Raw genomic sequence first — 14,545 nt, 5'->3', positions numbered from 1 at the left:
GCTTGTCGGAACCTTCAGTCTCAATCGTTTCCTTCAGTGGCTATGTGCATGGAAGTTTTAGGTCTCATGACTGCAGCTTCGGACGCGATCCCCTTTGCTCCTTTTCATGAGACCTTTCCAGCTTTGTATGATGAAGCAATGGTGCAGGGATTATACAAAGATATCACAATTAATATCCTTAAATCCCAATGTTCAACTCTCTCTGACTTGGTGATTAGATCACCACCGTATAATTCAAGGGGCCTCTTTTGTTCGTCCAACCTGGACTGTAATCACAACAGATGCAAGTCTTTCATGTTGGCAAGCTGTCTGGGGAACTCTGACAGCACAAGAGGTTTGGAAATCTCAAGAGGGCGAGGTTACCAATCAATATTTTGGAACTCCGTGCTATTTTCAGGACTCTTAAGGTTTGGCCTCTGTTGAAGAGAGAACCTTTCATTTGTTTTCAGACAAACAATGTCACAACTCTGGCATATGTCAATCATCAGGGCGGGACTCGCAGTCCCCTAGCTATGAAAGAAGTATGTCTAATTTCTGAGGTACATATCCCAGGTATAGACAATTGGGAAGCGGATTATCTCAGCCGTCAGACTTTACATCCGGGGGAGTGGTATCTCCATCCAGATGTGTTTTTTCAGATTGTTCATATGTGGGGTCTTCCAGAAATAGATCTGATGGCGTCTCATCTAAACAAGAAACTACCCAGGTACCTATCCAGGTCCAGGGATCCTCAGGTGGATTCGGTGGATGCGTTAGCAGTTCCTTGGTTTTACCAACCTGCTTATATCTTTCCGCCTCTAGTTCTTCCAAGAGTGATTTCCAAAATCCTCATGGAACATTAGTTTGTGTTTCTGGTAGCTCCAACATGGCCTCACAGGTTCTGGTATGCGGACCTTGTCCGGATGTCCAGTTGTCAACCTTGGCCACTTCCTTTAAAGGGACACTGAACCCAGATTTTTTCTTTCATGATTCAGATAGGGCATGCAATTTTAAGCCACTTTCTAATTTATTCCTATTATCAATTTTTCTTTGTTCTCTTGCTATCTTTATTTAAAAAATTAGACATCTAAGCTTTTTTTTTATTCAGAACTCTGGACAGCACTTTTTTATTGGTGGATGAGTTTATCCACCAATCAGCAAGAACAACCCAGGTTGATCACCAAAAATGGGCCGGCATCTAAACTTTCTTGCATTTCAAATAAAGATACCAAGAGAATGAAGAAAATTTGATAATAGGAGAAGTTAGAAAGTTGCTTAAAATGTCATGCTCTCTCTGAATCATGAAAGAAAAAATTTGGGTACAGTGTCCCTTTAAGACCAGACCTTCTGTCTCAAGGACCGTTTTTCCATCAGGATCTTAAATTGTTAAATTTGAAGGTATGGACATTGAACGCTTAGTGCTTAGTCATAGAGGTTTCTCTGACTCAGTGATTGATACTATGTTACAGGCTTGTAAATCTGTTTCTAGGAAGATTTATTATCGAGTTTGGAAGACTTATATTTCATGGTGTTCTTCTCAAAAATTCTCGTGGCATTCTTTTAGAATTCCTAGAATTTTACAGTTTCTTCAGGATGTTTTGGATAACGGTTTATCTGCAAGTTCCTTGAAGGGACAAATCGCTGCTCTTTCTGTTTTATTTCACAGAAAGATTGCTAAGCTTCCTGATATTCACTGTTTTGTTCAGGCTTTGGTCCGTATCAAGCCTGTCATTAAATCAATCTCTCCTCTTGGAGTCTTAATTTGGTTTTGAAAGCTTTACAGGCTCTTCCTTTTGAGCCTATGCATTCTTTGGATATTAAACTACTTTCTTGGAAAGTGTTTATCCTTTTGGCTATCTCTTCTCCTAGAAGAGTTTCTTAATTATCTGCTCTTTCTTGTGAGTCACCTTTTCTGATTTTTCATCAAGATAAGGCAGTTTTGTGGACTTTATTTAAATTTTTACCTAAAGTTGTGTATTCTAACAACATTAATAAGGAAATTGTTGTCCCCTCTTTGTATCCTAATCCTAAGAATTCTTTGGAGAGATCCTTACATTCTCTGGATGTTGTAAGAGCTTTGAGATACTATGTTGAAGCTACTGAAGATTTCAGCAAGACTTCTAGTCTATTTGTGGTCTTTTCTGGTTCTAGGAAAGGTCAGAAAGCTTCTGCCATTTCCTTGGCATCTTGGTTAAAGCTTTTGATTCATAAGGCTTATTTGGATTTGGGTCAGGCCCCGCCTCAGAATCACAGCTCATTCTACTAGATCAGTCTCCACTTCGTGGGCTTTTAAGAATGAAGCTTCAGTTCAGATTTGCAAAGCAACAACTTAGTCTTCTTTGCATACATTTGCTAAATTCTACAGTTTTGATGTATTTGCTTGTATCTGCTTGTGTTTTAAGTTTTTTTTTCTTTCATTTATGTGAAAACTTTTTTTTTTGTGGATTTAATTTTTTCAGTGGAACATGGCTGTTTTTATTTTATCCCTCCCTCTCTAGTGACTCTTGTGTGGAGTTCCACATCTTGGGTATTTCTATCCCATACGTCACTAGCTCATGGACTCTTGCCAATTACATGAAAGAAAACATAATTTATGTAAGAACTTACCTGATAAATTCATTTCTTTCATATTGGAAAGAGTCCATGAGACCCACCCTTTTTTGGTTGTTGTTTTTTTGTATAAAACACAATTATATTTCCAATTCCTTTTTTGATGCTTTTTACTCCTTTTTTCTATCACCCCACTACTTGGCTATTTGTTAAACTGAATTGTGGGTGTGGTGATGGGTGTATTTATAGGCATTTTGAGGTTTGGGAAACTTTGCCCCTCCTGGTAGGATTGTATATCCCATATGTCACTAGCTCATGTACTCTTGCCACTATGAAAGAAATGAATTTATCAGGTACGTTCTTAAATAAAAAATTTGTTCTGCTGGCACCTTTTTCACCCTGATATTTCTCCTACTGTTCCTTGTTCCCTTGGCAGAATGGCTGGGGCATGAGGAAAGTGGGGGAGGTATTTAAAGCCTTTGGCTGGGGTGTCTTTGCCTCCTCCTGGTGGCCAGGTTCTGAATTCCCAAAAGTAATGAATGCAGCTGTGGACTCTAAACGTCAGAAGAAAAGAAAATTATCAGGTAAGCAAAATTTGTTTGATTCAGATGGAAAGTCTTAAAACTGCATGTTCTAATTTACTTCCATTATCAATTTTTGTAGTCTTTTTTTTATACACTCTGTCTGGGGAATAAGATCTTACTGAGCAAGTGCACAAGCTCACGGGTATACATATACTAGTCTGTGATCGGCTGTCTGAATCTGTCTCACTTTATTCTGCTGGTACATAGACCGTTCCACCTTCATTCTACAACAGATTTCCTTTTAAAATCACTTATGTGCAATTGATTGCTCTATTTTTACTTTGTTCTTGCTACTGAATCTCTTTGTGGCAGCATAAGTAAAAAGCAGTGTTTTTTTTTTTTTTTTCTCTCCTGCAGCCCTGAGACTCTACGTAATCGCACAGACGTCTTCTACTTGCAACCAGAACGCCTGTGTGTTGCTGAATCACCCATATGGTACTCTCCTTTTGCCTTTGATAAGAACATGCTACAGAGTATGCTGAACCGCATCCTGGCTGTGAGAGAGGTTTATGAGGAGCAGCATTCACGAGAGGACATTGTTGGAGAGGATACAGACTGAGTGTTTGGGGGCGGTCCTCATTAGCAAATCCTTATCCCTCCTGCTATAGTTCCACCTGGATTACTGCCTACTCCAGACTTAAAGCCTATATGGCATTCAAGGGTAGTACTGTGTTGGAGATAGACTTTGGCTTTAGTTTGCTATAACCTTTGGGATATTATTCTTTCCCCACTCCCCATCAGTAAATTCTCTTTGAAATTTTGTTGTAATGACCAGTTTTACCATGTTCTCCTCTACTTGTGGGATCATAAGGACAAGAGGAGTCTGACTTTACAGCTGGTCTCCTCTGCACCCACATATCCAAGCTATGTCTGAGAGTCTAAGTCTGAAGTGGGTTAGTGACAGTTGTTTTTGGTCATGATAAACCCTTTCAGTCCCATACCAGATTCTATTTTTGTCTGCATAATACAATCCTGCATTCTCAAGATGGTCACTCTTCAAGAATTCAAATATAACACTTGCTGATCCCTCTTAAGAAAATAATCACCTTACTGCCTTTTTTCTGTTACCATAATATTGCCCATTTAAAAAAACTAAATGTCCTATTTGTTTCAATACCTGGTTAACACAATCATAGAGCCCAAGAAACGTCTGCACTTCCTGCTGCTTTGTGGCACTGTAAAGTTGTTGTTGACCAGCAGGTGTCCTTTTGTCTCCATTTTCAATTTATTATTTTTCAAATGCTCAAGCCAGGTCTACTCCAGCAGTCTAGGATCCTCTGCTCATTGTGCATATGTCAATTAATCTCACCTATCTGCTAAGAAAAATGGGTAGAGCATATCTCTATATGTAGGTCTGGTCAATGACACTTTGTGAGAATTTTAGATTGAATATTTTTTTTAACCTGTTGATTGGTTTGGCTGCTTTTCAGACCTGTACATACTGTTAATGCGTGTGCCCTTATGCGCCCGCCTATTTTTCACACTCATATTGTGCCATATTCTGGCAGAGCCCTGTGTGTGAAACATTCATTGCTAATAAAATTGTTTTAATTCATGAGCTTTATAGTCTGTGACCAGTAATTAAAGTGATGCATTAAACCAACTTGCTTTATTTTGATGGCTAAAGGTTTAAAATTTCAAATCTTCACACCAACCAACACTATTGGCTCATTAATTTCATGGTTAATTTTGACCAAACAAGTGAACCCTGGGATGGAAGAGTATGCAGTATGCACACTGAAGCAATACATTAACAAAATTAGTTTTGAATTGGCCCTGTCAGTTTGATCAGTATAACGGAAGGATCCTTACGGTGAAATAACATTTTTCAACCACAGAAACACAGCACAGTGTAATACAAATGAACGGTTTCTGTTACAGTAATTCTTAAAAAGGATTCAAATAGCCAAATCTGAAGTGGGTGATGAGGAAACTAATAAGGGGCTATAAACATACTGTTTGGATAACTTCATATGGTTACCTTTTAGTTTTTCTTAAGTAACATTGTCTCTATTCATTCTCACCATGTTTTTTTTGTTTTGTTTTTTTAAGCTTTATGCAACGCCAAATTTTCCTCCTTTCAGGTTGCTTTAAAACCTTTTTTCTGAGTGAACAGAGAATGAAACTGGTATCTTTTTTATGCTAATCTACAAGGAGAAACACACAGCACATCCTTCATTTACAGCAGCGTACATTATATTCAGTTATTGTACATAAACCTGTCCACTTACTAGATATTTAAAAAAAATCACCGGGATCTGCAGTCTTTGAATGGAAATCAGTTGAAGTGCAACACATACAGTTGTATGCAAAAGTTTAGGCACCCCTGACAATTTCCATGATTTTCATTTATAAATATTTGGGTGTTTGGATCAGCAATTTCATTTTTTTATCTATCAAATAACTGAAGGACACAGTAATATTTCAGTAGTGTAATGAGGTTTATTGGATTAACAGATTAACAACCAATCATGAGAAAATTTATTTAAGGTTGCTAATTGCAAGTTGTTCTCTTTGACTCTCCTCTGAAGAGTGGCAACATGGGGGCCTCAAAACAACTCTCAAATCTAAAAACAAAGATTGTTCAACATTATGGTTTAGGGAAAGGCTACAAAAAGCTATCACGTAGATTTAAGCTGTCAGTGTCAACTGTGAGGAAATGGAAGACTACAGGCACAGTTCTTGTTAAGACATACAGAGAAGTGTACAATATGGGTTGATACTTTCCTCTTAAAATCTCAACCGCAGCCGTCCCACAGTCTCTCCTGAAAAACTGTAAGTAGATAAGGTGTGCCGAAATGGAGGCGCTGGTTCACTTTGATTACTTTATTATTCTTCTTTTCTCATCGATTAGGTGTATTCCTGTTAGTATATATTTTGAACGACCGGCTCTCTCCCAATGTAAAAATACAATTTCACAGGTTCTCTGGTAAAAATTATATTTCTTTCATGTAATTAGCAAGAGTCCATGAGCTAGTGACGTATGGGATATACATTCCTACCAGGAGGGGCAAAGTTTCCCGAACCTCAAAATGCCTATAAATACACCCCTCACCACACCCACAATTCAGTTTTACAAACTTTGCCTCCTATGGAGGTGGTGAAGTAAGTTTGTGCTAGATTCTACGTTGATATGCGCTCCGCAGCAAGTTGGAGCCCGGTTTTCCTCTCAGCGTGCAGTGAATGTCAGAGGGATGTGAGGAGAGTATTGCCTATTTGAATGCAGTGATCTCCTTCTACGGGGTCTATTTCATAGGTTCTCTGTTATCGGTCGTAGAGATTCATCTCTTACCTCCCTTTTCAGATCGACGATATACTCTTATATATACCATTACCTCTACTGATTCTCGTTTCAGTACTGGTTTGGCTTTCTACAAACATGTAGATGAGTGTCCTGGGGTAAGTAAATCTTATTTTCTGTGACACTCTAAGCTATGGTTGGGCACTTTATTTATAAAGTTCTAAATATATGTATTCAAACATTTATTTGCCTTGACTCAGGATGTTCAACATTCCTTATTTTCAGACAGTCAGTTTCATATTTGGGATAATGCATTTGAATCATTTTTTTCTTACCTTAAAATTTGACTCTTTTTTTCCCTGTGGGCTGTTAGGCTCGCGGGGGCTGAAAATGCTTCATTTTATTGCGTCATTCTTGGCGCGGACTTTTTTGGCGCAAAAAATCTTTTCTGTTTCCGGCGTCATACGTGTCGCCGGAAGTTGCGTCATTTTTTGACGTCCTTTTGCGCCAAAAATGTTGGCGTTCCGGATGTGGCGTCGCTTTTGTCTCCACATTATTTCAGTCTCATTTTTTCTTTGCTTCTGGTTACTAGAAGCTTGTTTATTGGCATTTTTTCCCATTCCTGAAACTGTCATTTAAGGAATTTGATCAATTTTGCTTTATATGTTGTTTTTTCTCTTACATATTGCAAGATGTCTCACGTTGCATCTGAGTCAGAAGATACTTCTGGAAAATCGCTGTCTAGTGCTGGAACTACCAAAGCTAAGTGTATCTGCTGTAAACTTTTGGTAGCTATTCCTCCGGCTGTTTGTATTAATTGTCATGACAAACTTGTTAAAGCAGATAATATTTCCTTTAGTAATGTACCATTGCCTGTTGCAGTTCCTTCAACATCTAAGGTGCAGAATGTTCCTGATAACATAAGAGATTTTGTTTCTGAATCCATCAAGAAGGCTATGTCTGTTATTTCTCCTTCTAGTAAACATAAAAAATCTTTTAAAACTTCTCCCTCTACAGATGAATTTTTAAATGAACATCATCATTCTGATTCTGATGACTCTTCTGGTTCAGAGGATTCTGTCTCAGAGATTGATGCTGATAAATCTTCATATTTATTTAAAATGGAATTTATTCGTTCTTTACTTAAAGAAGTACTAATTGCTTTAGAAATAGAGGATTCTGGTCCTCTTGATACTAATTCTAAACGTTTAGATAAGGTATTTAAATCTCCTCTGGTTATTCAAGAAGTTTTTCCTGTTCCTAATGCTATTTCTGAAGTAATTTCCAGAGAATGGGATAAATTGGGTAATTCATTTACTCCTTCTAAACGTTTTAAGCAATTATTTCCTGTGCCGTCTGACAGATTAGAATTTTGGGACAAAATCCCTAAAGTCGATGGGGCTATTTCTACCCTTGCTAAACGTACTACTATTCCTACGTCAGATGGTACTTCGTTTAAAGATCCTTTAGATAGGAAAATTGAATCCTTTCTAAGAAAAGCTTATCTGTGTTCAGGTAATCTTCTTAGACCTGCTATATCATTGGCTGATGTTGCTGCAGCTTCAACTTTTTGGTTGGAGACTTTAGCGCAACAAGTAACAGATCATGATTCTCATAATATTATTCTTCTTCTTCAGCATGCTAATAATTTTATCTGTGATGCCATTTTTGATATTATCAGAGTTGATGTCAGGTTTATGTCTCTAGCTATTTTAGCTAGAAGAGCTTTATGGCTTAAAACTTGGAATGCTGATATGGCTTCTAAATCAACTCTACTTTCCATTTCTTTCCAGGGTAACAAATTATTTGGTTCTCAGTTGGATTCTATTATCTCAACTGTTACTGGTGGGAAAGGAACTTTTTACCACAGGATAAAAAATCTAAGGGTAAAAACAGGGCTAATAATCGTTTTCGTTCCTTTCGTTTCAACAAAGAACAAAAGCCTGATCCTTCATCCTCAGGAGCAGTTTCAGTTTGGAAACCATCTCCAGTCTGGAATAAATCCAAGCCTTCTAGAAAGGCAAAGCCTGCTTCTAAGTCCACATGAAGGTGCGGCCCTCATTCCAGCTCAGCTGGTAGGGGGCAGGTTATGTTTTTTCAAAGAAATTTGGATCAATTCTGTTCACAATCTTTGGATTCAGAACATTGTTTCAGAAGGGTACAGAATTGGTTTCAAGATGAGAGATTTTTTCTTTCCCGTGTCCCAGTAAATCCAGTGAAAGCTCAAGCATTTCTGAATTGTGTTTCAGATCTAGAGTTGGCTGGAGTAATTATGCCAGTTCCAGTTCTGGAACAGGGGATGGGGTTTTATTCAAATCTCTTCATTGTACCAAAGAAGGAGAATTCCTTCAGACCAGTTCTGGATCTAAAAATATTGAATCGTTATGTAAGGATACCAACGTTCAAAATGGTAACTGTAAGGACTATCTTGCCTTTTGTTCAGCAAGGGCATTATATGTCCACAATAGATTTACAGGATGCATATCTGCATATTCCGATTCATCCAGATCATTTTCAGTTCCTGAGATTCTCTTTTCTGGACAAGCATTACCAGTTTGTGGCTCTACCGTTTGGCCTAGCTACAGCTCCAAGAATTTTTACAAAGGTTCTCGGTGCCCTTCTGTCTGTAATCAGAGAACAGGGTATTGTGGTATTTCCTTATTTGGACGATATCTTGGTACTTGCTCAGTCTTTACATTTAGCAGAATCTCATACGAATCGACTTGTGTTGTTTCTTCAAGATCATGGTTGGAGGATCAATTCACCAAAAAGTTCATTGATTCCTCAGACAAGGGTAACCTTTCTGGGTTTCCAGATAGATTCAGTGTCCATGACTCTGTCTTTAACAGACAAGAGACGTCTAAAATTGATTTCAGCTTGTCGAAACCTTCAGTCACAATCATTCCCTTCGGTAGCCTTATGCATGGAAATTCTAGGTCTTATGACTGCTGCATCGGACGCGATCCCCTTTGCTCGTTTTCACATGCGACCTCTTCAGCTCTGTATGCTGAATCAATGGTGCAAGGATTACACAAAGATATCTCAATTAATATCTTTAAAACCGATTGTACGACACTCTCTAACGTGGTGGACAGATCACCATCGTTTAATTCAGGGGGCTTCTTTTGTGCTTCCGACCTGGACTGTAATTTCAACAGATGCAAGTCTCACAGGTTGGGGAGCTGTGTGGGGATCTCTGACGGCACAAGGAGTTTGGGAATCTCAGGAGGTGAGATTACCGATCAATATTTTGGAACTCCGTGCAATTTTCAGAGCTCTTCAGTCTTGGCCTCTTCTGAAGAGAGAATCGTTCATTTGTTTTCAGACAGACAATGTCACAACTGTGGCATACATCAATCATCAAGGAGGGACTCACAGAACTCTGGCTATGAAAGAAGTATCTCGAATTCTGGTTTGGGCGGAATCCAACTCCTGTCTAATCTCTGCGGTTCATATCCCAGGTATAGACAATTGGGAAGATTATTTCAGTCGCCAAACGTTGCATCCGGGCGAATGGTCTCTTCACCCAGAGGTATTTCTTCAGATTGTTCAAATGTGGGAGCTTCCAGAAATAGATCTGATGGCGTCTCATCTAAACAAGAAACTTCCCAGGTATCTGTCCAGATCCCGGGATCCTCAGGCGGAAGCAGTGGATGCATTATCACTTCCTTGGAAGTATCATCCTGCTTATATCTTTCCGCCTCTAGTTCTTCTTCCAAGAGTAATCTCCAAGATTCTGAAGGAATGCTCGTTTGTTCTGCTGGTAGCTCCGGCATGGCCTCACAGGTTTTGGTATGCGGATCTTGTCCGGATGGCCTCTTGCCATCCGTGGACTCTTCCGCTATGACCAGACCTTCTGTCGCAAGGTCCTTTTTTCCATCAGGATCTCAAATCCTTAAATTTAAAGGTGTGGAGATTGAACGCTCGATTCTTGGTCAAAGAGGTTTCTATGACTCTGTGATTAATACTATGTTACAGGCTCGTAAATCTGTATCCAGAGAGATATATTATAGAGTCTGGAAGACTTATATTTCTTGGTGTCTTTCTCATCTTTTTTCTTGGCATTCTTTTAGAATTCCGAGAATTTTACAGTTTCTTCAGGATGGTTTAGATAAAGGTTTATCCGCAAGTTCTTTGAAAGGACAAATCTCTGCTCTTTCTGTTCTTTTTCACAGAAAGATTGCTAATCTTCCTGATATTCATTGTTTTGTACAAGCTTTGGTTCGTATAAAACCTGTCATTAAGTCAATTTCTCCTCCTTGGAGTTTGAATTTGGTTCTGGGGGCTCTTCAAGCTCCTCCGTTTGAACCTATGCATTCATTGGACATTAAATTACTTTCTTGGAAAGTTTTGTTCCTTTTGGCAATCTCTTCTGCCAGAAGAGTTTCTGAATTATCTGCTCTTTCTTGTGAGTCTCCTTTTCTGATTTTTCATCAGGATAAGGCAGTGTTGCGAACTTCTTTTGAATTTTTACCTAAAGTTGTGAATTCTAACAACATTAGTAGAGAAATTGTGGTTCCTTCATTATGTCCTAATCCTAAGAATTCTAAGGAGAAATCATTGCATTCTTTGGATGTTGTTAGAGCTTTGAAATATTATGTTGAAGCTACTAAGTCTTTCCGAAAGACTTCTAGTTTATTTGTTATCTTTTACGGTTCTAGAAAAGGCCAGAAAGCTTCTGCCATTTCTTTGGCATCTTGGTTGAAATCTTTAATTCATCTTGCCTATGTTGAGTCGGGTAAAACTCCGCCTCAAAGGATTACAGCTCATTCTACTAGGTCAGTTTCTACTTCCTGGGCGTTTAGGAATGAAGCTTCGATTGATCAGATTTGCAAAGCAGCAACTTGGTCCTCTTTGCATACTTTTACTAAATTCTACCATTTTGATGTATTTTCTTCTTCTGAAGCAGTTTTTGGTAGAAAAGTACTTCAGGCAGCGGTTTCAGTTTGAATCTTCTGCTTATGTTTTTCATTAAACTTTATTTTGGGTGTGGATTATTTTCAGCAGGAATTGGCTGTCTTTATTTTATCCCTCCCTCTCTAGTGACTCTTGCGTGGAAAGATCCACATCTTGGGTAATCATTATCCCATACGTCACTAGCTCATGGACTCTTGCTAATTACATGAAAGAAAACATAATTTATGTAAGAACTTACCTGATAAATTCATTTCTTTCATATTAGCAAGAGTCCATGAGGCCCGCCCTTTTTTTGTGGTGGTTATGATTTTTGTATAAAGCACAATTATTCCAATTCCTTATTTTATATGCTTTCGCACTTTTTTATCACCCCACTTCTTGGCTATTCGTTAAACTGAATTGTGGGTGTGGTGAGGGGTGTATTTATAGGCATTTTGAGGTTTGGGAAACTTTGCCCCTCCTGGTAGGAATGTATATCCCATACGTCACTAGCTCATGGACTCTTGCTAATATGAAAGAAATGAATTTATCAGGTAAGTTCTTACATAAATTATGTTTTTATGTTATCCCACCGTGTTTCAACGGACCCAGGCATCTTTATCAAGAGCAATAAAAGTGCTTTTTCAAACCGAAGCATACCTTACTGCTACACAGGCGGTCTTTAAATACAAGTTAAATGATGCTACCTGTTTCCCCATTGGAGGAAAAACAGGTTTACACATGTTTGGAAAATTAACAATCTTAACATATAAAACCTCAAAATTAAATCTGGAAAAACCTAAAATTACATCTTACATAATGCAAGTGATGTTAAGAAACATTTATCGTTATCTTAATGCATTTTGTTGTGAAATCGTTATTTCAGCCGGTTGTAGAATCAGTTTATTTCTCGGCTATAAGCACCATTTATATATGAAAACATAAAAAAATATTGACGTTATTCACAAATCAAAAGAAACAAATCCTTAGTTAAAAATATTATATATAAATGGAAAGGGAACTACAACCGGCTGAAATAACTATTTCACAACAAAATGCATTAAGATAACGATAAATGTTTTTTAACATCACTTGCATTATGTAAGATGTAATTTTAGCTTTCTCCAGATTTAATTTTGAGGTTTTATATGTTAAGATTGTTAATTTTCCAAACGTGTGTAAACCTGTTTTTCCTCCAATGTGGAAACAGGTAGCGTCATTTAACTTTTATTTAAAGACCGCCTGTGTAGGGGTAAGGTATGCTTCGGTTTGTAAAGCACTTTTATGCACTTTTGTTGCTCTTGATAAAGACGGCTGGGTCTGTTGAAACGCGTTGGGCTAAAATAAGATATAATTTTTACCAGAGAACCTATGAAATCATATTTTTACTTTGGGAGAGAGCCGGTCGTTCAAAATATATACTAACAGGAATACACCTAATTGATGAGAAAAGAATAATAATAAAGTAACCAACGAAGTGAACCAGCGCCTCCATTTCGGCACAGTTCTTGTTAAGGCCAGAAGTGGCAGGCCAAGTAAAATATCGGAGAGGCAAAGGATGGTGAGAACTGTCAAAAACAGCCCACAGACCACCTCCAAAGACCTACATCATCTTGCTGCAGATGCTGTTACTGTGCATCGTTCAACACTTCAGCGCACTTTGCACAAGGAGAAGCTGTATCGGAGAGTGATGCGGAAGAAGCCTTTTCTGCACACATGCCACAAACAGTCGCTTGAGGTATGCAAACGCACATTTAGACAAGCCAGCTTCATTTTGGAAGAAGGTGCTGTGGACTGATGAAACAAAGATTATTTGGTCATAAAAAAGGGCGTTATGCATGGTGGCAAAAGATTACAGCCTTCCAAGACAAACACTTGCTACCCACAGTAAAATTTGGTGGATGTTCCATCATGCTGTGGGGCCAGTGCCGGTACTGGGAATCTTGTTAAAGTTGAGGGTTGTATGGATTCCACTCAATAACAGCAGATACTTGAGAATAATGTTGAGGAATTAGTCACAAAGTTGATGTTGCGTTGGGGCTGGATATTTCAACAAGATGACCCAAAACACTGCTCCAAATCTACTCTGGCATTTATGCAGAGGAACAAGTACAATGTTCTGGAATGGCCATCCCCGTCCCCAGACTCGAATATATCATTGAAAATCTGTGGGGTGATTTGAAGCAGGCTGTCCATGCTCGGCAACCATCAAACCTAACTGAACTGGAGATGTTTTGCGAGGAGGAATGGTCCAAAATACTTTCATCCAGAATCCAGACACTCATTACAAACTTTAGGAAGCGTCTAAAGGCTGTTATTTCTGCTAAAGGAGGCTCTACTAAATATTGATGCAATATTTCTCCAACATAGGTGTGTCCGGTCCACGGCGTCATCCTTACTTGTGGGATATTCTCTTCCCCAACAGGAAATGGCAAAGAGCCCAGCAAAGCTGGTCACATGATCCCTCCTAGGCTCCGCCTACCCCAGTCATTCTCTTTGCCGTTGTACAGGCAACATCTCCACGGAGATGGCTTAGAGTTTTTTAGTGTTTAACTGTAGTTTTTCATTATTCAATCAAGAGTTTGTTATTTTCAAATAGTGCTGGTACGTACTATTTACTCAGAAACAGAAAAGAGATGAAGAATTCTGTTTGTATGAGGAAAATGATTTTAGCAACCGTAACTAAAATCCATGGCTGTTCCACACAGGACTGTTGAGAGCATTAACTTCAGTTGGGGGAACAGTTTGCAGTCTTTGCTGCTTGAGGTATGACACATTCTAACAAGACGATGTAATGCTGGAAGCTGTCATTTTCCCTATGGGATCCGGTAAGCCATGTTTATTACGATTGTAAATAAGGGCTTCACAAGGGCTTATTTAGACTGTAGACATTTTTTGGGCTAAATCGATTGATATTAACACTTATTTAGCCTTGAGGAATCATTTATTCTGGGTATTTTGATATAATAATATCGGCAGGCACTGTTTTAGACACCTTATTCTTTAGGGGCTTTCCCAAAGCATAGGCAGAGTCTCATTTTCGCGCCGGTGTTGCGCACTTGTTTTTGAGAGGCATGGCATGCAGTCGCATGTGAGAGGAGCTCTGATACTTATAAAAGACTTCTGAAGGCATCATTTGGTATCGTATTCCCCTTGGGTTTGGTTGGGTCTCAGCAAAGCAGATACCAGGGACTGTAAAGGGGTTAAAGCTTAAAACGGCTCCGGTTCCGTTATTTTAAGGGTTAAAGCTTCCAAATTTGGTGTGCAATATTTTCAAGGCTTTAAGACACTGTGG

At 38.7% G+C, this 14,545-nt stretch overlaps 1 protein-coding gene across 3 annotated transcripts in view; it reads left to right on the top strand.

The window, feature by feature from the left end:
- The window catches only part of ZMYM3 (zinc finger MYM-type containing 3), a 486,348-nt gene extending 481,677 nt beyond the window's left edge, over positions 1-4,671 (top strand). For all 3 annotated transcript variants that reach the window (XM_053699094.1, XM_053699093.1, XM_053699092.1), the window contains exon 25: positions 3,471-4,671. In XM_053699094.1, the coding sequence (XP_053555069.1) occupies positions 3,471-3,672 (202 nt within the window). In that variant the 3' untranslated portion in view covers positions 3,673-4,671. The remainder of the gene's footprint in view (positions 1-3,470) is intronic.
- The last annotated feature ends 9,874 nt before the right edge of the window (positions 4,672-14,545 follow it).

The sequence above is a fragment of the Bombina bombina genome, chromosome 1, assembly GCF_027579735.1.
Source record: "Bombina bombina isolate aBomBom1 chromosome 1, aBomBom1.pri, whole genome shotgun sequence".
Classification (NCBI taxonomy): Eukaryota; Metazoa; Chordata; class Amphibia; order Anura; family Bombinatoridae; genus Bombina; species Bombina bombina.
This window is presented reverse-complemented; position numbering and strand designations above follow the sequence as displayed.